General features: G+C 43.9%; 3 protein-coding genes across 3 annotated transcripts; all 3 read left to right on the top strand.

Annotated features, from left to right (window-relative positions):
• Positions 1–5007: 5007 nt before the first annotated feature.
• On the top strand, positions 5008–5855 carry T265_13941 (hypothetical protein; the record flags this gene model as incomplete). Its single annotated transcript, XM_009171245.1, has 1 exon — positions 5008–5855. A coding segment is annotated over one exon (846 nt), but the record flags the coding sequence as incomplete, so codon positions are not given.
• A 2195-nt stretch (positions 5856–8050) lies between these two features.
• Positions 8051–8305, top strand: T265_06067 (hypothetical protein; the record flags this gene model as incomplete). The annotated part of the gene is made up of 1 exon (XM_009171237.1): positions 8051–8305. The coding sequence occupies one exon, from the start codon at positions 8051–8053 to the stop codon at positions 8303–8305; it is 255 nt and encodes an 84-aa protein (XP_009169501.1).
• Positions 8306–12389: 4084 nt separating this feature from the next.
• Positions 12390–14441, top strand: T265_06066 (hypothetical protein; the record flags this gene model as incomplete). The annotated part of the gene is made up of 1 exon (XM_009171236.1): positions 12390–14441. The coding sequence occupies one exon, from the start codon at positions 12390–12392 to the stop codon at positions 14439–14441; it is 2052 nt and encodes a 683-aa protein (XP_009169500.1).
• Between the last annotated feature and the right edge of the window lie 7318 nt (positions 14442–21759).

Raw genomic sequence — 21759 nt, 5'->3', positions numbered from 1 at the left:
TCGCTTTGTTGCTAAAGACACCCTGGATCAAAGGTTTTGAAAAGACACAGGACGGTCAACGCACAAGTACGCGTGTTGCATCATCAGGAGTAGGTAAGTTCACAACGGATCGCTATGGACTCAATATGTAAACTGGAAACTCTTTAATTAAGGCTCCACAGACCATTGTTATCAACCATGCTGCCGAAAACACAAGGTACTCGACCTTCATGAATGTAAACCTAACTGAATGCCTACGATCATCGAATGCCACAGAAGTCATATGTTGGCGGTGTTGCTCGGTTGCGTTAATTGGTCGTTGGTCTGTTCGCCGAGTTTGGCAGTTAGATTGCAAACGTTTCACAGCTAATCGAGGCGACATCAGTACATGGTTGAGTAAGTTCATTCTCTGCCTGTTATTATATAGTTTCTAAGCGCTCCCTGGTCTATATAAAGTAACTGGCTAATTCCGAGATAACTTTCGCGTAATTTGAGTGATCTGCTTGAAATCTGGGTTGCGTTCTGCTCTCATCTGCTTGTATCTGATTGGTTTAGTGGCTACCTTCGATTTGACAGTTCTATTCCTCTGTTGCGACTGAGCCGTTTCCTTCTCGCTTTGTTGTCTAATTACGTCCCACCTAGTCGATTAACTGATTGACTGACTGATTGCTTGGATGATTGACTGATTGATTGATTGATTGATCGATTGGTTGGTTGGTTGGTTGGTTGGTTGGTTGGTTGGTTGGTTGGTTGGTTGGTTGGTTGGTTGGTTGGTTGGTTGGTTGGTTGGTTGGTTGGTTGGTTGGTTGGTTGGTTGGTTGGTTGGTTGGTTGGTTGGTTGGTTGGTTGGTTGGTTGGTTGGTTGGTTGGTTGGTTGGTTGGTTGGTTGGTTGGTTGGTTGGTTGGTTGGTTGGTTGGTTGGTTGGTTGGTTGGTTGGTTGGTTGGTTGGTTGGTTGGTTGGTTGGTTGGTTGGTTGGTTGGTTGGTTGGTTGGTTGGTTGGTTGGTTGGTTGGTTGGTTGGTTGGTTGGTTGGTTGGTTGGTTGGTTGGTTGATCGAACAACTCAGAAGTTATGTGTTCTGTGGAATGCCGGCTGAGCTCCGAATGCTGCCAGACAAAGCCATCATTCGGACGGCTAGGAGTGCATCCTTCTAAACTGGCACACGCTGAAGAATTTATTTCATCATTCACGCCTTGAACGATTCTTACTGTTGACACAGGTAAGCGCAGATTAGCCGGCTTTCGAATACAGTACTCCGACATGATATGGCAGTGTGGCTGATACGTGGCAAACGGCCGAAACATTTCCTCATCGAATTTTCAATTCTTATTCTAAAGACCTATATATGAGAGAAAAATTCGTTCGTGGGGATGAATGACTTGTAGTTACTACGTTGTTAGTGCTTCGACGTTCCACGGGAACGCCCGGAACTCTCATGCTTGCACGAAAGACAAACCTGGGTATCAGTGTACTCGGTTTTCCGCCAAGAATTGTGACCAACTCAGCGAATAGCAATGATGATCTTCGGTTCCACCAAAAACTTCGAGCTCATTGGATAGGCCCGATCCCTGAGTTCCCGCCAATCTTGCGTTCAGCTTGAAACTGAGTTGTACGCAATCTGTGACAAATGTTCATTTGCAAACTGAGTTTATTTTAACGGCATCCCAGCTGAATCTCTAATTGAATTTTGAGGAAACTTGTTGGTTGCGCCTACCTGATGAGCACCAACGGGGGTTGTGGGCTGTCGAAGCGTTTTCAGTCATCCAAGATGTATTTATTATGTTCCGCTCATAAAACGTGCTGTGATACCTCGAACATCGTACCAACTGTGACACAAAGCGGACTTTGTGTGGCACATTCACTCAAAGAAAGACAAGAATGTTGGGTGTAAAACAGCTCCCCTTGTTAGTGAAGTAAACGCTGATAGAAGCGGAGGTACTAATGATGCATAGTTTATAGCGCATAGACTCTTAACAAAGTATCCGTAATTGCTCATAAGCTCGCTGTGAAGAACAGGTATGGTCAAATGGCCGGTGAACACAGGTGATAACGTGTTAACTCCGTTATTCAACATGATGAAACATAGGAACACGCAAGAGTTGGCAGGGCAAGCGCTCAATTCGTAAAAAAACTCTGTCGCTCTGCAGTCATGCGAAACATGACCGTTCAACAAAGATGCTATCAATTGTCTGGATAACTTCACTCACCCGACCTTCGATTCTTCATCCTCCCGATTTCATCAAGTGATCACTCCTTACAATTGTGTTTCTTTGGGGGTTTAAAACATCTGATCTGAACCAAGCCATATCGGGACTACACGGAAATTCCTATCCATTCCACCCAGCGGATAAAGTTGGTGTTTCGCTCCCTAGTGCATTTTTCTGAACTGGGTGACATCTGCGTTTGGATAGGCTGAAGAAAATACTAATGCTGATGGTTCAAAGGTCCCAGTTAACAGCCAAAGGTGGATGACCTCCAAATTCTGTTGCTCCAAAAGACGGCGACTGGATTCCAGGTTACCTTTAACCGGATCCACAGAATGAATGTGCGTAACTGTGACTCTTATCACCTGGTAGTAACCTTGCAAGTGATCCAAAGCGAAAGGGACCTTGTATGCTGTGTAACCTGACGGTTTTGACAAATACAGTGGGTCTCAGTGCTCTTTCCTTTCAAAGACGTGTACACACGCGGTATTCCACCGTCTCACCGTCGTTCTGATGCTTTAAATTAATCCAAAACCCGTTGGTAATTATGCTATGCAAGGCTTTTGAAAAGCCCGCGTGATGAGAATTCCCGAAATGTTCCAACCTGGGGAGGTGTGAACTGTTTTCTTTTTCGTGGCATCTTGAGCTTCGAGATGTTGTCGTTTGATAAAGTCAGGAGCATAACGTTGCCGTCTGCAGTATACATCTGACTCCTCGGAATCCCTTCACAAGGCGTTTTACCTCGTTGCCGAAACTTAATTCGTACGCTTCCGAAGTGCTATAGGACATGAAAACTCTCATTTAGTCCTTCAAGTCTTTAGTCCTGTCCCACCAGGACCCACCATCATTTGTGAACATGTGTTACCGGTAGTTACTGGATTAAGAGATCTGGGAGTTATTATAGACAAGACGTTGAGTCCCCTACACTGGCACACCGCACAGCTGTATCTCATCATGCTGGATGAGTGCTGTTCTTGCCCAGAAGAGCTGCTGTACCGTACTTTCGAAAGACCACGTCTGGACTACTTAAGTCATCTTACCTGAGAAAATATGTCACAATCTTTGAAAAAATGCGAGGATTGACTGCTAAATGGAGCTAGATGATGAGAGAGGATTCACTCGTTTATAGGTAGACTAAAAAGCCTAGAGCTACTTGGATTAGAAAACCGACACTTTCAAAGTGGTCTTCCGGCAATACCGGAGTGGAATCTATCTCAACCTGGAGACTGTGCTGCCGTTCGATACTGAATGTTGGTGAGTTCCGATTATATGGCTACTGTGTAGAGTAAGCCTAAAATACAATGACAAGTGAAGTTCGCTGGTAGGCTTGGGGGGAGCCAGTATCCCATGGGCTAACTGTCGGGAAACGAAGGTGATGAATCGACTTCTGAGGTCCTTCACAACTAAAGCTTCGGTTCGCCTTGGATGAGATTTCACCTACTTGTACTAGAATTTCACTTTGATATGAATTTGGATTCAGTTCAACAGCAGCATCAGCAATGGAGTATCCTTTGTCCACTGTCACGAAGAGACTGAACCTAACCGTGGTGTGACGGTTTGCGCACCTCATCGACTCATTGGGCTTTACTGGGGGGTGTCCCTGCGACACTCACAGAGTCTCTCATACCAGGTTGGTCAATGCCCAGAGGTCTGACGAACACAGTCTCCTGGCCCTCCAGGTTGGAAGTTGGAACATGTGGCAACTAATTCCGTAGAAATGGTAATGCATTTGCATTTCCCGCCAAACACCGCTGCCTTGCGGTTAGGCTTCTGAGCCAAAGGCTTTGGTTGAGGACCCGAATCGTCCTCCTGTCTAGGTGTGGGCGCCCTGGCAGTATCCCAGCCCACGTACAACCATGAACTGCACGCATACAATACGCCAGCGAAGCATCGGTGTTGAACACTGATGTCATGCTGTTGATGATGATCCTTCGTCCGAACTCTTCCTGTCCTGAACGAATTGTATCGGGGCCCAGATTGAAACTTACAGTTCTCTTCAGTCCAAAAATGGAATTTGTCCACTTTTTGATAGTGTAGTTTTTAGTGTTTCGGTTGTATTTATCTCTGTCATTCTCAGTCCACCTGCTCGACATCTGCTCTTTCCAGTTTGGTTAGCAACCCAACCTAAACTTACCGTCTGATGCCGAGAAGCCATCTGTAATAAAATGGCTGGAATTATTTTAGGTTCATTTGTTCATCACTGGCGGTGCTAGAGGTGTACGGTACACTACATCAACATTCATTTCTTTGTTTCTTTCATGCGGAGGCCTCACGGTCAAACACGGTTTGGTGACAGGCTCAGGGTGATTCGCTCAAAGGATAACCTGGTCGACTAGACTAAAGTCTATAAATTATTTTCGGGACACCAGAGCACTTAGGTGCACTTCTGTAGAAGCGCATCCAAACCCCTTGAAGCACAGCTTTCAAAAGTGACACAGTTAGCTAGTTAGTTGGTTAGTTAGTTAGTTAGCTAGCTAGACCGAGGTATCCAATCAAGATCCATACGATCATCGTACTTTTCCACAGACCTTAGCATTGTGCCCTTCCGCAACGGATTTAATCACTCATGTTGCCAGGTGATCGATTTACTGTCTTCCGTGTCTTCCAGTAAATTCGTTAGTTCCATTTGAACCGTCCCAACCTTTTCCTCAGTACATTCCATTCTCTTTATCTCAATATTTTATGATGCGTTCATATCTCACTGTTCAAGATCACGTCATGCTACAAGTTTACTCCTATACTAACCTGTCCTGGTCATCACTTCCTCATTTCCTTGTCTCTCGCTCCCTCTCCCCACACAGCGATCCCTCTTTACAAAAGGCAATGATCTCGGAAGAAGAGTGGCAAGAACTGTTTCCCGAAAGATGGGGAGTTGGGCGGAAGTGGAAAGCCGAATATGAGGACAAAGATTTCTTTCATCCTAAAATGGAAGTGGACTATTATTCGTATGGAAACTTTATCAGCGCTATGGGTAGAGCAAAACGCCTAGGTGTGGGAAATTTCCTAACAGAACCTGGTTCTTCACACGAGGACAATATGCGCGAATTGGCAGCATTTTTAGCCATCTGTTCGACCCAGACAAACAACGGACCAGATGCTTTCTACTACAGGGAATGTGTGGAACATGAAAGACACCAGAGAGATGGAAGCATCTGCTTGTATCGCGATGTTCGAGATCGTCGGGACTTTGTTCTGTGCAACACTCCGAGCTACTATCCTGAAGGATGTCGGCTTGCGGGAGAAAAAAAGTTCCCCGTGCAGTCGTATCACGGAAGGGGACCGATTATGCTCTGTGGTGCATACTACTACGGTCTGTTTAGTGAATTCGTCTTCGGCAATCCGGACAAACTGTTGCAGAATCCGGATCTCCTACTCAACGATGGTGAACTCGGATTTTTGTCCGCAATTTGGTTCTGGGTAACGGATAAAAACGGACGACCTTCATGCCACCGAGCCATGTATCGCTACCTGAAACATATTCACTCTTGGGGATTTGGTCACACAATCATCGATGTGAGTGACGGGGTGGAAAGCCATGCCATGGAAGGAGGCACAGCTAATCATGAAAGGTTGGTTAGCACGCGGATTCAGTTCTATCGTAAATATGCAACTCGCTTTGGTGTGAACATTGGAATTAAAGGAGAACAATTGGACACTGTGGGACTTGAGTAGAGAAAGGAAACGCTTTTGGTAATCAAGGGATTTCTAGCGCGCGTTGTCTTCTTTCCTAGACATATTTTTCTCTTTTTCTCTCTTCTCAAAAGGCTGTGTAAATTTTTCAGTGAAACATGGATTCTTATGGCCAATACTTTCGAGAATAGATAGAACAACAAACATTCTGATAGATACTCATCCAAGTAACGGAGACGCTTATTAAGTAGTCCATATTGTACCGTGTTTTTTTCAAACCCTTCATTGCTAAACGGGACATTTATCGATCTGCTTCGGTGGAACTGGATGCACGGTGAGTGGTACTCACTAGATGTAAATTTGATCAGGCTGACTTGTGTGACAAATTCACACAAATTAGACCGTCGAAGTGCTGAATAACACTTGGACTTTGTCAGGGAGGCCAGATTCCTGAAGTAACGTCAGAATACCCGGAACCTACTGAGACCCTAAAACTCTGCCAAAATCTCAATAGGAAAGCCAACAAGTATTCGGGTCAGTCAATCATTCAATCGACTCGGTAAAAGCCGATGAGTATTCAGGCACGCAACGGAAGCACGACCGAATATGATCGGTGTTCAGGCGTTTCAATAGAAGCGCATCGATGCTGATGGGTTTTCACTAAACGCCCATCAGAGAGCCTGGATCAATGTCAAAGAGTGTGTTTTATATAGCTCGGGGGCGTTGTAACTTTTGCACTCGCACGCAACCACCTGGTTGGAATAAAACTGTTGTGTACCCTTGTCGGTGAGTTCTGGCACGAGACACTGGAGCGGGAACAGCAGTCAGATATAACAGACATGAACTTAGGTACTCAAAGATGAGACACACTGAGTGGAAAACCTCCGTAGCGTTTTTAGGGATCACTCTAAGTTCTCCATATGTGTTGTCAAAACTAGTGCTTTGGTTCTCAACATGAAGAGGTATCCGAAACGAAGGCATCTCCGGCGCGACGGTACACAATAGGAACTGAAAAGGCCCAACACAACAAAACAGTGAGAAAATCGGATATGGGTCTACTGTTTTTGAAGGCCACCTGCAGAAGGTTCTAGAAGTGTTTTTGAGCACCTAAAACAGACCTAGTCACAACTTCAAAAGCTAGGTGTTAGACTATGAATCAGCTCTTGGAGAGAATTCAGCTATCTGCCCCAGCAAAACCAGCCCACCACTGCAAGCAACGGAGGCATGACTGGTTGTTAATATATTGAAAATTCTGGGAACAGCAAGCACGCTGTCAACGACAAAATGATGCGAAAATGGTTATCTGTCAGTGAAGTTCCACGGATAGCCGATCTCTTGCTCGCAGAGTTTTTGCAATTTAAATTTATTGGTAATTTCCTCGATGGTTTTGCACACGCTCTGCCGAAGAAGGGTTCCTGCTCCTAGGTGGCGAGTTGGAGGAGCGTTTTCTGTTGGCACACGTGAAGGCGAATTCGAGAAGACTGAACACAGATACCGGAGCACATTTCGTGTTCTGGGATTTTTCATTAAAAAGCACTCAAACACTCTTAATTTTATTATCATTATGAGAACAAATTAACCGACACATGATGAGTGATTCACTCACACAAAACCCGAGATTAGGCCTAACAGACTACTCATAAGGTCGCTGAAAACTCTTGGAAAGCTCGCAGCTGGTTGCGCCTTTCTTGAGGCTCATCAGATAGCCTCAGTCCCCGCGTTTCCTTCATCATGGAAGCGGACTATGAATGTGAGATGCATGTTGTCTCTATCAGTATGGAACTGACACGACACCCAAATGACAGTTGGGAACTCAACAGATTCGAAAACCGGAGATGTGGTCGCATCATCACACTGGTCAACAAGCATTTCACCGCTGTGGCTGAATAGAACTCAAGTCTGTCATAAATTAGGATCATTTTCTCTAGTTTTCTCTAGTTTAGTTAAAACAGATCAAGAAAGTACATGGTCGTTAGGTCAACCAATGATATAAATATCACAAAGCTGAAAGGAATACCACCTGGCTGGTGGTTAAGTTTATGGCATTCATATTTGGTGTACTCAAGACGGCAAATCACAACAAGTTTGGTGGGCAGTGAGAACCCGTATGGAGTAAGACAGAGTCAGCGTTTATTCTTGGTCAAATTGCCCAGGTCACACGGCTGTAATAGTATTATTGGCCGTGTCATTCTGGTTATCAGTAACAGTATGTTGTCGCTGTCAATATTCAATAATAATGAAGAAACCGCACGATCACACAGGCTTCCAGTTGTTCGAAGCCATCCGAGACTCCTTTGCGAAAGCCAAGCGAATCCGGTCGCATCAGAGCAGTGGTCATATTGCAGGCGAGGAGACTAGCCACAGCCTCATCGGGATGGAGTCGCCAAGTAAACTGTCGGCTTTTGGGCAGCTTGTTGGCCACCCAGCCTACGAAACGAAACGTAGTCAACAAACGCATAACACACTGAATATCGTTCCATCCGAAACATGAAGCTGTCCCGGCGGAACATATTCAGTTGACGAATATTGCCATAGAGAGGTTCAACTCAGCCTCTGATTAATACAACACCCTCCTTCAGACGATACAGTGCCACTCGTGGCCGAACGGTTAGGTGTTCAAACTACTAGCCGGGAGGTCGCGGGTTCGAGACTCTTCGGAGTTTCGTGAGATGCGCACTGCTGCTGATTCCCAATAAGGATGAAACAGCTGTACAGTGCTTCTCGGCTTTACAGCATATATTGGCTTCACTTACAGGACGAAATCCCACACAAAATATCCCAAATCTCCTCACACTACCCACAATATATAAGTAGCTCAGTGGAAGAATAAACTTCACCCGATGAGTGAAACTTCTATCTGAGAAGTCGTTGCTCGAGGAGCCAGTCAACAAGTGAGACCGCGTGATGTGGATCCCGTGATTCAAGGATGAGCGGCGCTATATCCTGTCTAAGTGCGAGTTAATCACACTGCTGATCAGCCACGCGTGGCCGAACGGTCAAGTGTTCAAGCTACTAGCCAGGAGGTCGCGGGTTCCAGACTCTTCGGAGTTTCGTGAGAAGCGCACTTTCTTATTTCTTTGCCTTTCATGGGGAAGGTACTTGATCGGCATAGACTACACGAAGCAGTCCGCACAGCCGCCTAATCAAGCTGATGACGGAATTGCAAGTTAAACCGCAGATGCTCTGCAGCGACCACCCCTCTAGTATGACTACTGTTCTCACTCCTGTGCCTGGTGCCGGAGAAAGACTCTATTGCGAACAAACGAGAGCAGGCGAGCGCAAAAGTCACAACGGCCCCGAACTATTTAAAGCACACTTTTTGACATTGATCTAGGCTCTCTGATAGGCGTTTAGTGAACACCCATCAGCATCGATTGCGCTTCGATGAAATGCCTGAACACTGATCATATTCGGTCGTGCTTCCGTTGCGTGCCTGAATACTCATCGGCTTTTACCGAATCGATTGAATGATTGCCTGACTGACCCGAATACGAGTGTGTTTTCATATTGAAATTTGGGCGGAGTTTTAGGGTCTCAGTAGGTTCCGGCTATTCTGACGTTACTTCAGAAATTTGAACTTTTTGACAAAGTTAACTGCCTCCTACAATATCTGGCACCGTGGAACTATAGTTGGCGGCTGATCCGTTCAGATATCGCTGTAGAAAACTGCTACCACAAATGCACACACACGTCATCGATCACTGATGTGCACATTGGAGTGAATCAAACTTTCATGCAGAGGTCTAAGCAGCCATCTAGCTGTGTAATTAACCCTAAGGCCGGTTGCCGTGTTCTTTTGAACTGCAGGCTTTAGTGTATATCAAGGCAGGTTTGGAGATTCGATCGACCGGTCATAGCTCGGCGATTTTTAGACATACCGTCTAACTGCACTTTTTCTCACTGTATCAAGAGGCCAAACCAATAATGTGCAAACTATAATTCAGTCCTCAAGCTTGTCGAATGTAACAGCCACGTTCCTTGATCTATTGCACAAACCCCGGGAGATAAAAATTGACCGACAAGAACATATCTTTGATTCCCGAATGCTGTTTCTTTTAGCGTTCTGGTCGGTTCTTATTTCGGCAGAAATTCATGCCAAACCATGCAGAGTCCCTCTAAACTATTTACACCAGCAAATGATTCTTCGACCATGTCCATATGCTTCAAACCTCACGCAAGAGATGGATTCGTCAAGATATCATTTTTCTCTCCTCTTTACTTGATCGGTTAATAAACGGACGGATTACCGGGCTCTGTAAAACTCTGTTTGACTGTCACAAGCTTTCTCGTATCGGTAATTTTGTTCTTCCTGTCTTGTGGCCAGAGTATCCTCAAAATTTGTTTTAGAAGTGATATTATACAAGACAGAATAGGAATCCGACACATCATTAGCTCGCCTAAGGTTTGGAGGGTAAGCGGGAAGTACAAGTTCTTGTGTACTATGTGTGCCAGCTTCCGTGGTAGGTTAGATGGGAGAGCGATCGCCATGTAACTGAAAGCCCATGTACTTGAGTCTCATTCCTACTTATCTCGTCATTATTATGTGTATGTTCAAACCCCCACAGAATAACACAATTACAAAAGAGTGTTTCAGTTCCTCCTGGAAACTCTATTCAAAGGGGCTGAGTTGTAGTCATGGCTGACAGGGTTTGCTGTTTGATCCTATCCGGAGAGTTTCCGTTTTCCAAAGTGGGCTTTGTTTGGAAGTTACTTCACTTTTGCACTTTGGAAATAATTCGGCCTGGCCCATTTCCACGCTGATAAGTAGCTTCAATCTGTCCCCAGCTTTTTTCAATCTGAATTGGAAAACCAAACCATACAGTGTTAAGCTGGATTTGTCAAGCTACAGGTAGCGTGGTTTATGGACATTCTACAAGCGGCAATGATACAAGTTTAGTGGACTGCGCAGATTAGCGACAGGTTTGTTCGGTAGAACATACACGTTTCTAAATCTATACAAAACCCTTTCAAAAACTAACTGAGAATATAAGTGTTTGGGACCAGCGCCATTATTGGACTGCTTTCATAAAATAATCAGCCCCAACATCCCAGGGGATGGGCTTCAGTCTGCCAAGAAGCAAGCATTTCGCAGTAATTGCTTGTGTAATTAACCCCTGTGTCAGCAATCCTCAATCAAAACAATAAGCCTACAGCTTGATCGGTCTGCAGGTCACAAATGGTCCAAGTAGGCTGAACATCTTGTACTTGTTTGTAGTCATTGTTGCACGTTAATGAGGGCGAGATTACTAGCAGAGAGGCTATAGACCACTGAAGGTGAAGTTCAACACTCTTTAGGCTGTCTACCGGACCTCGAGAGGGCTTCATCGTTAAAAAGCGAGCTTACTGACCAAAAGGTCTGTATTGTGGGCCCAATCTTGGCATCTCGACTGCTTCTGTCCAGGATTCGGCAATCTGGCAGCGGCTCGACCCTAATGCTTTCGGTCGCGTGACATTTAGGCAACTAAAGGGCTTCGCAGCTTAGCGATACAGGAACACAAAAGTTTCCTAATCACCTTATACGAATCAAATCGGGAATTAGCTTGTGAACCCTGAGGGTAAGTTAGCGCATCGGAACATGTAGCGAGGTAATCAGAAAGCGAGCCCCCGGCTGTTATCCAGGAACTTTTATCGAAGAATACTTGCAGTACCCGAAGCCGCGTTGGCTAGCCCATTGAATGCTTACCCCGAACCATCATTCGCCGAGGAGAACGATGCAGTTTTACGTGTCCAGTTTCGAGTGGCGGAATCAGACAGGTGCTCTAAATGGGTATCTGGAGGTTGGGGCACCTCGGAAGGATTATTTGTGATAGGCTAGCATTAATTCCCTTCCCCGTCCACCTTTATTAGTTCAACTTAATGATTTCTGTACGGTAGCGAAGACTCAGTGTCGAAAACTGATGTTATGCTGTAGATGATGATGACGATGACGATGATGATGATGATGATGGTGATGATGATGTTTACGTTGACATAAGTTAACATAGAAGCAGTAGAATAGTAGAAACGCTATCCCAAAGAAGTAATTTACAATATAAGGTTTGATAACAGTGCAGCACACGTAACCATTCAGAGGTCAAAAAGATAGTCAAGTGGGAAATCATAGAAATTCGATATGTGGTGATCCTCACTGAGACCATGAGACCACGCGCCAAATATCTATGTGGCCTGAGGTAAGGCTGGGTAAATAGTGTGTTGACCCTACGATAATATTTCTGGGTAAAGTTATTATACATATCAAGTTGTTTGTTACATGTAAAAGTGACAAAGATACCACCGGCGTTCCCACTCTCCAAAATCAGTGAAGTCGATGAACCCACCGAGCAATTTATAAACAACGTAATGGCGTTTTCTTCAAGTTATATTTCAATCTTCTTGAAGCAGCCAATACAGTCACACATGTCTACAGAAAAGTGATTGGCAAACCACACGATCAGCTGTTTGCACACTCACGATCGATTGCCCACAGCTGTTCAAATGTTGCGACCTTAGTACAGGTCATCAGGCCTCCATCCGTGTGTCCCAGAGCATAAGAGGGCTATTACATTGAAGTGACCAAACACAAACCGAGGACATAAATGGCAAAAGCACCAGCGATTGGAATCGATCTGGGGACCACGTTCTCATGTGTGGGTGTATTCCAAAACAACAAGGTGGAAATCATTGCAAATGACCAAGGGAACCGCACAACTCCGAGTTATGTGGCCTTTACTGAGACCGAACGTTTGATTGGTGATGCGGCCAAGAACCAGGTTGCTATGAATCCAGCTAACACGGTCTTCGATGCCAAACGCTTAATCGGTCGTAGGTACGATGACCCTACTGTTCAAGAGGATCGTAAAATGTGGCCATTCACATTGATTGAAGAAAACGGCAAACCGAAGATCCAGGTCGAATACAAAGGTCAAAAGAAAACGTTCTTTGCTGAAGAGATATCCTCGATGGTGTTGACAAAGATGAAGGAAGTCGCGGAAGCCTATTTGGGGAAGACGGTCAGTGAGGCAGTCATCACTGTGCCGGCCTACTTCAATGATAGTCAAAGGCAGGCCACGAAGGATGCAGGGACGATTGCCGGTCTAAACGTTCTACGGATTATCAATGAACCAACAGCAGCAGCTATTGCTTATGGCCTGGATAAGAAGGCCGGTAACGAAAGAAACGTTCTCATTTTCGATCTCGGTGGTGGAACCTTTGACGTTTCGGTGGATTATCAAGAACCAACAGCAGCAGCCATTGCTTATGGCCTGGATAAGAAGGCCGGTAACGAAAGAAACGTTCTCATTTTCGATCTCGGTGGTGGAACCTTTGACGTTTCGGTGCTGTCCATCGAAGAGGGTATATTTGAAGTAAAATCCACTGCCGGCGATACACATTTAGGCGGGGAAGACTTCGACACCCGACTGGTGAACCATTTCATTCAAGAGTTTAAGAGAAAACACAAGAAGGACCTGTCAGAAAACAAACGCGCTCTGCGTCGACTGCGAACAGCCTGTGAACGTGCCAAACGAACTTTGAGTTCAAGTGCACAGGCCAATGTCGAGATTGATTCGCTTTTTGAAGGACTAGACTTTTATACCACCATTACTCGCGCCCGATTCGAGGAACTCAACGCTGATTTGTTCCGAAGTACTTTGGACCCAGTCGAAAAAGCGCTAAGAGACGCCAAAATGAACAAGTCGCAAATTCACGAGATTGTTCTCGTGGGTGGTTCAACCCGAATCCCGAAAATTCAGAAATTGCTCCAAGAGTTTTTCAACGGAAAAGAGTTGAACAAATCTATCAATCCTGATGAAGCAGTAGCCTATGGAGCTGCCGTTCAGGCCGCAATTCTTACCGGAGTCCAATCGGATACCGTTCAAGACTTGCTGTTACTTGATGTGACACCTTTGTCCTTAGGTTTGGAAACTGCCGGAGGTGTGATGACGTCACTGATCAAACGAAACACGACTATCCCAACAAAACAAACACAAACGTTTACGACATACGCAGACAATCAACCTGGCGTTCTGATACAGGTTTACGAAGGCGAACGTGCCATGACCAGGGATAACAACCTTTTGGGAAAATTTGATTTGTCTGGGATTCCACCTGCCCCTCGAGGTATACCCCAAATTGAGGTCACTTTTGACATTGACGCGAATGGGATTCTGAATGTGTCCGCAGTGGACAAGAGTACGGGTAGACAGAACAAGATAACGATTACCAACGATAAGGGTCGTTTGTCAAAGACAGAGATTGACCGAATGGTTTCTGATGCGGAGCGCTACAAAGCCGAGGATGAAGCTCAGCGTGAGCGGGTAACAGCAAAGAACGCTTTGGAAAGTTACATCTATTCTCTGAAACAAACTACGGAAGACAGTGCAGTTCGTGACCGAATACCCGCTTCTGATCGAAACATGATCAGTGAGAAGTGTACAGAATTGTTGCAGTGGATTGACCACAATCCGAATGCCTCCAAAGAAGAGTACGAACGTGCGAGAAAGGACTTGGAGAAGATTGCAACGCCAGTTATAACCCGGTTGTATCAACAAAATGGTCATACAACAACAACAACAACAACAACAACCACCGGGACGGGAAGGGATAATTCAGGAACACAAAGGGGTCCAGTGATTGAAGAAGTGGACTGAAATGCATCACAGAACTTCCTTTCGGCAACTTGTTTTTATTTCAGTAGTCCAATTTCTTTTTTGTTTTATTTCCACACAAAAAACCCTGTTTTCTTTCCCTTGTCCACTTTTACCTGGCAAACAAACAAGTAGCAGACATGGGACACTAAGAAAGTGATTGGTCACCTTGCGATGTCTGGCTATGGAGCAAAAGTTCTGGGGTCTAAAACCGGAGAACATTAAGTTAAGTGTACTGCCAAATTTACGAATGAGCTTTAGGGAGTGTTGGATAGTACTTCATATAGGAAAGCATTAAACAAAAGTCTTCAAATTTTCACAAGGAGGGATTGTATCTGCGGTTAGTGCTCACGGCCAATGTGTAGGGCTACCTATCAGAAACTGATCGCAATGAACTTACAGCTGAGAGTTAGTGTTGGAAAAATCAGTTGTTGAAATGTAGCACAATCCTTATGAGTTGACCGAACGAACCCAATCCCAATGGTATCTACCGTCTTCGAGATTATCGAATTTCCAATGGATATCCGTCTTCTAGGATGTATTCCCATTACCAGTCCGAGACCAGTCGTGTTCCCGTTCACATCACTCTCGTTGGAAGAATCGTCCTCCTGTCCTGGCGTAATTATTCTGATGAGTTGACACCAAAGCCAGAAGACACTGGACTCGAGTTTCTCTCTTATTAGGGCTTATCAGCAGTGCATGTCCTCGGCCGTTCCGCCGTTTGAACTCCGCACCATTGGCGTACTAGGTGGACGTTACGACTACTCCACCATCGCACGCTGGACGCATGAGTTTTCAGATCCGAACAAGCGAACGTTTTTTTGAGCGATGTGATTGGTTTTCCCCCGAATACTCGAACGACGACCCAGTAACAGTCCTGGCTGTGACGATCGATTGACCCGGCTGTCAGGACTTCTCAGTCTGGTAGCACCACAGAGGCTTGAAACCGATTGGGCTGTTGTGGGTACTCGCAGGATTTGTGGTGATCGCGTTCACATCACTCTTGTTCATAGTCGAGGTGCTCAGGTCGGGTTCGAGCTACGGACCTTCCGGTCAGTAAGCTGGCGCCTTAGCCATCGATCTATCTCGGGTTCATTGATCTTGAGTAGGAAAATAGAGTTAAAACGTTGAGCAGCACAGACAATTGAAAGTGTGTAAAATTCACGAGCTTCAAGAATGATGAACTTTAGTGTGTCCAGAAGAACACAAGCCCAAAACGCAAACTATCTGGAAGACAAACTTGAGCAGCCCTTCAGCGCAGAGGGTATGTAACCTGGCGATCCATCGGGTCATTTTTTAACCGAATACCAGTGTAATGAGAGTAAGCCACCGTCGTCCACGAATGATGTCGCTTTGTTGAAGTGGGATAAATCCTAAGTTATCGAGATGTCGTGCTTTATGCAACGATGGTCACCGTGCAGTTCCCCACCGCAGACCAGCTATCCGAGTCAACAACGTGGTAGACTTCCATTTGCAAACCTTGATGATCATCTACAAAGATGCTCTTTCAGAAACAAGATAACAGAAGGGAGCACAGTAAGTGTTCATTAAAAAGTCTCAAGCGAGCCACATTTACCTCTCAAAATCATGTCGAAACAGAAATGAAGTAGGATTTCTGAGTTACAACACCGAAACATCAATAAGATTCCATAAATTCAGTTGTTTGATAAGTGTTTAGCTACAGACATTAGATAGATAGATAGATAGATAGATAGATAGATAGATAGATAGATAGATAGATAGATAGATAGATAGATAGATAGATAGATAGATAGATAGATAGATAGATAGATAGATAGATAGATAGATAGATAGATAGATAGATAGATAGATAGATAGATAGATAGATAGATAGATAGATAGATAGATAGATAGATAGATAGATAGATAGATAGATAGATAGATAGATAGATAGATAGATAGATAGATAGATAGATAGATAGATAGATAGATAGATAGATAGATAGATAGATAGATAGATAGATAGATAGATAGATAGATAGATAGATAGATAGATAGATAGATAGATAGATAGATAGATAGATAGATAGATAGATAGATAGATAGATAGATAGATAGATAGATAGATAGATAGATAGATAGATAGATAGATAGATAGATAGATAGATAGATAGATAGATAGATAGATAGATAGATAGATAGATAGATAGATAGATAGATAGATAGATAGATAGATAGATAGATAGATAGATAGATAGATAGATAGATAGATAGATAGATAGATAGATAGATAGATAGATAGATAGATAGATAGATAGATAGATAGATAGATAGATAGATAGATAGATAGATAGATAGATAGATAGATAGATAGATAGATAGATAGATAGATAGATAGATAGATAGATAGATAGATAGATAGATAGATAGATAGATAGATAGATAGATAGATAGATAGATAGATAGATAGATAGATAGATAGATAGATAGATAGATAGATAGATAGATAGATAGATAGATAGATAGATAGATAGATAGATAGATAGATAGATAGATAGATAGATAGATAGATAGATAGATAGATAGATAGATAGATAGATAGATAGATAGATAGATAGATAGATAGATAGATAGATAGATAGATAGATAGATAGATAGATAGATAGATAGATAGATAGATAGATAGATAGATAGATAGATAGATAGATAGATTGAGTGATTTTTTTCAACTTTCTCTTAACAAACAAGCCTTAGTATCGACCGGGGCCACGCCACTTTGAGAACTCGTTCCTTAGCTCAAGAATCGATATTTAATATGGAGTCGAATTTGATATATGCCGCGCCCCGGAAAACAAAACCATGTTATATCAAATAATGGTTTCAAATTTATGAGAGGTGGTTCGAACAGAATTTTTGTATCCCACTTTGAAGCTCTCGAGAATGACTTTGGGCAGTTTTATCAACAAAGGGATCTCACGATCCAAAAGTCACGAGATTTGTGGATTTAAACTGTTCTATTGAACAATTTTCCAAGCGCTTATTAAAACAAAACACTCGTTTAATACCAGTCAGTACGGGTTGGAAGATTGTCGTCTGAGCCCCATGCAGAGTGATTTTGCTTTGTGGGTAACTTTTCTGCTCCATAACAGACAGAACACCACTACAGAAGCCACGCCGTCTCAAAATTTCAGACACTTTCTCTGGAGCCAAAGGGTACCCGGCTTCAACGTCTTGGCTAGTTCTTGTGAACCACGAGAAGCTGATGAATATGATGCGGGCCAGTCTTTGATAGAGTGTCAACGTAGTAGTCTTGATGTTTAATCATCTTTACATGTCAAATACAGCACACACTGTTCTGATGGATGATCTCAGTGTTTGGTTCTGAACAGTGCCGTCGTAGCTATTGATGCCTCCCGCTCACACGAATGAGCTTGCCAATATGTATCACTGTGTGGTAGGAATTTGGCCTGTAAAAATATGCGTATTTGCGGGATAGGCAGAATCCGTATTCGCATCTCCCTTAGTTGAATAGTTCTCATCCTGTCCAAGTACAACTACTCTGATCAGTCCACATCAAGGAACCGAACAATTGAACTGGAATTTCGCTCTTATTAGAAGTCATTAGCGATGCATAACCTTGATCGTGGGGTGAGATGAACACACCATTTGACATGCGAGGCGAGTGCGCTACCGCTACATTGCAAGCGCGCACCGGACGAGTCTAACTTTCGCCTGCTAAATAGGCGAACGTGCTCATGGATGGTTTGCTCGAGGTCTCAATCAAACACCCATTGTCTGTTCAGGTTGGTTCAGCCAATTGGCCCGTCTGTCAGGACCTTCCAGTGAGATAGCTTCAAGGGTTCTTGGACTTAATCAGCCAAATTTGAATAAACGTAGGTGATCGCGCCTGGTCCGGTCAGTCCAGCTTGCGCTAGTGCGGTTTTCGCGGCACACGTATGTTAGATGTCCAAGGTTCAGATCCCAACGCGGCCAAGGATATGTACGACTTATGAGCGCTTTCATGAGCATAACCCGACTAAAGTGCTTCGCTGTTTGGTGTGGAATCACTAGAATAAATATTCCAGGATTTTAGGTATTATGTGGATGCAGCTTACGACGAGGAATCACACTAAAGTACATTAGAAATTGTGTTTCTGTCAGTCGATATCCACCAGCAGAATAAATATCCCAGGATTTTAGGTATAATGTGGATGCATCTTACGACGAGGAATCACACCAAAGTACATTAGAGATTGTGTTTCTGTCAGTCGATATCCACCAGTCGTCCTGTCAGTCGTTTTAATACTTCAGCGCTCGTTTAAGCGATCCGTTTGAAAACCAAGTGAGAGATTCGGCTGATCGTTCGGCTAGAGCCAGGCAAATTAATTTGTCTCCCCCTCACTGGCAAATTCTAATTTCTTACTACTCAGAAGGTTTGTGAGTAATCTGCTACTGAAACTTCTCTGCAACCTACATCTGATAAACAGATAATCAGGTTTTCATCTAGACGCCCCATGTTCCAGTCATTCTACATTGTGTAGTCCAGTAGTCTGACAGTCGGTCTGTGCGTGTTTGTGAAAATTAGTGTATCAGTCTGGACCATTCATCCCCGAGAACTAGCTTGTGGCTGTCTGGGTAAGCCATTGACGAACAAGCAGCCATATCAACCTGCATACTGTCACGGTAGTTTTGCCATATCACGTGAATTTCATTACTACCGTCAACCTTATGTTCCACTTGAACACCTAATTGTGGGCAATCGAGGAAATACACTCACTTGCAAAGTGATTTTGGCCTTAACGGAAAACTCTCTTGTTCGTGATATTCTTCAAATGTATATACTGCATAAAGTTCGCCCCAAAATTTCAGTCGGCACAATACTAGAGTACACAGTTCCCAACAGGTCTCACCAATTGTAGGGTTTCTTCAGATCTTTTGCGAAATTTTGGGCTGAGGACAATCCCAATGGAGAGATGCAGCACCAAGTTAATTTCCAAATGGGCGTTTCCTTCATTCACATTAAATCGCCACTCAACACCGTACACGTAGTGTGTAATTTTAAGCCTGTCTGGCAGTTTTCAAGACAGTTTCTAACAAATTTGTGCGCCTCTTAGAATCGAGGGACTCAGGGACCGCGAAGTTCTTGATGGAAAACCAAGAGTTTTCAGCAACCTTGTGAGTAGTTTCCTTTATAAGAACCATTGCTGCTCTGTCCAACACCAATGAGATAATCAGTTTAGAAAAAAACAGATCGATATGTATGGCGTCATCTGTTTTTTGGCCGGTCATGTAAATTTTTCAATCCAATTCCAAAACCAACAGGAGCTGTGTTGCAAGAAAAGACTCAACCCACCCAAAAAGGAACCATTCGTTCACTGCCAGAGTTAGTTTCACGTATTTTGTTTGTTGAATTTCTTATCTGTCATGGATTTTTCGAAGATAGGATAGTAAATTTGCGATAACGCACTCTAAATCGCTGAACAGAAAAAGCGGCTCGGCAGTTTTATCCTCCCTTCCAGAAACCACTCATAATAACCATATGTGTGCAGGATGATGCTTGGTCAACTAAGTACAAACAAATTCATCCAAAAGTATACCACTCACAGAACTGCTGATCAAAGCCGCTAGAATTTCAATAAACCAAGAAGACAATAATCAGACTTTATGAGTGGTGCTCAGTAGAACACACCTGACTTTGTATGCCGAAGGTCAGAATTTGTTCCTCGTCTTTAGGAAGCAAACCGAATGCATTGTTCATCTCGCTTCGTGACTGTTGCTTGCGTTCTACACATTTTTTCTGTTCGTTCTTTACTCGACAAAACACATCGTGGAGTTGACAACGATCAGCTGTAGCACCCTTTCGGCATCTAGCTGCCATGCCACTCGAAGGAAGCACGGGGGCTGGGATACTGCCAGGTTGCCCAAGCCTAGACAGGGGAAATTGAGAGGCAGAGGTCGGGTTCGAACCGCAGTAAATACGCGCTCTAGCCACTTGAGCCACCTCGTCCCCCGTGGATTTACTTCACCTTATAGTGAGGACTGAAACTCGAAAATATATTGAGGCCAGTTAAGATACTGCCACGTGTTCATCTGGTGATAGGTTCTTCTCTATCCAACAATTGGGTCGCATCGTGTTGTGATCGACCACCAGTGGTTGATTTTGACAGTTTACTGGAATGTGGACATTTGAAATACCAAGTCACAACAGCGAGAAAAGCTGAAGAACACAGAGCGCTGGTGTTAGGGTTGGAGAGAACGTGTTGGATTTGTAAAGCTTCTGATAAGGCCGCTTCTGTTGATCCAAGTCTGCATGACTTCACAAAATTGTCATTCTTGATCGTGACACAATGCGATGCAATAGATGCCAGTGATAGAACCGAACAAATGTTCAACGTGTCCACCACATGACAGACTCACGTTCACTGAATAGTCCAGTTTCATTGTATAGACGTCTTTCACTACTCATCAGGTTTCTCAGCATTCTTCGATAGCCCACCCATATGAGTAGTGTATTGCGTCTATAAAATGCACTGCAATAACTCTAATATCGTACAAACTGAAACATGAGGCGGCCTGGTGAAGCACATTCAGTTGAAGGAGACCAGCTGGTGTCAGAACCAAATGCAGAGAAAACAAAATGCAGAGAAATGTAGTGGACAGATCCTGTTTCATGCTGCTAAACTGCAGACCCTAAGGGCGAGCCATGTCATAAGATGAGCCTGCATAAAGCCGAAAAGAATGCCGAGCAACGGGAAACAGAGACATAAGAAGTCAAACTAAGCATGAATTCCATCCATGGGAGCGAATTTTTCCTAGATACTATATACACCCATCCCGGAATTCAAGATCCACGGGTCCGAGGAAGGGACAGGAAGCTATTCACATTGACACGAACTCAACATTTTGAAGTAGTTCAAATAGTTCGCGGTCATACAGAAAAGGCCCCCATTGTCCTCCAAAATGACGACATTAGAAAATCTCCAGTGTGTGATTTTTCATCCATAATTTCCATTAATACACTCATTTCCCCCTAACTATCTCATTTCACCTTGGCTTAACAGTCGCGCAACCTAGATTTTACGGATACATCACTCGTCAACAGTTCAAATCAACTGATACGCTATAAATCATAAGCCAAGGATAAGGTTGAGCAAACCCGATCTCTTCATTATGTCATTCTTCAACTGAGTGTGCTGCCGCTTCTCACGTCATTTGACCCGAGATCTCAAAGTATATGTTTTTGAGAAAAGACCTGAAAGTGAGTGCACTTTTCAAGCTGAGTGCAACTTGTAATGTACTACTCATAAGGCTGCTGAAAATCCATCGACCACCTACGACCGGTTTCGCCCTTTTTGGGGCT

This window comes from Opisthorchis viverrini (genome assembly GCF_000715545.1).
Source record: "Opisthorchis viverrini unplaced genomic scaffold opera_v5_123, whole genome shotgun sequence".
Classification (NCBI taxonomy): Eukaryota; Metazoa; Platyhelminthes; class Trematoda; order Opisthorchiida; family Opisthorchiidae; genus Opisthorchis; species Opisthorchis viverrini.
Note: the sequence above shows the minus strand (reverse complement) of the source record. Positions and strands in the feature narration are given on the sequence as shown.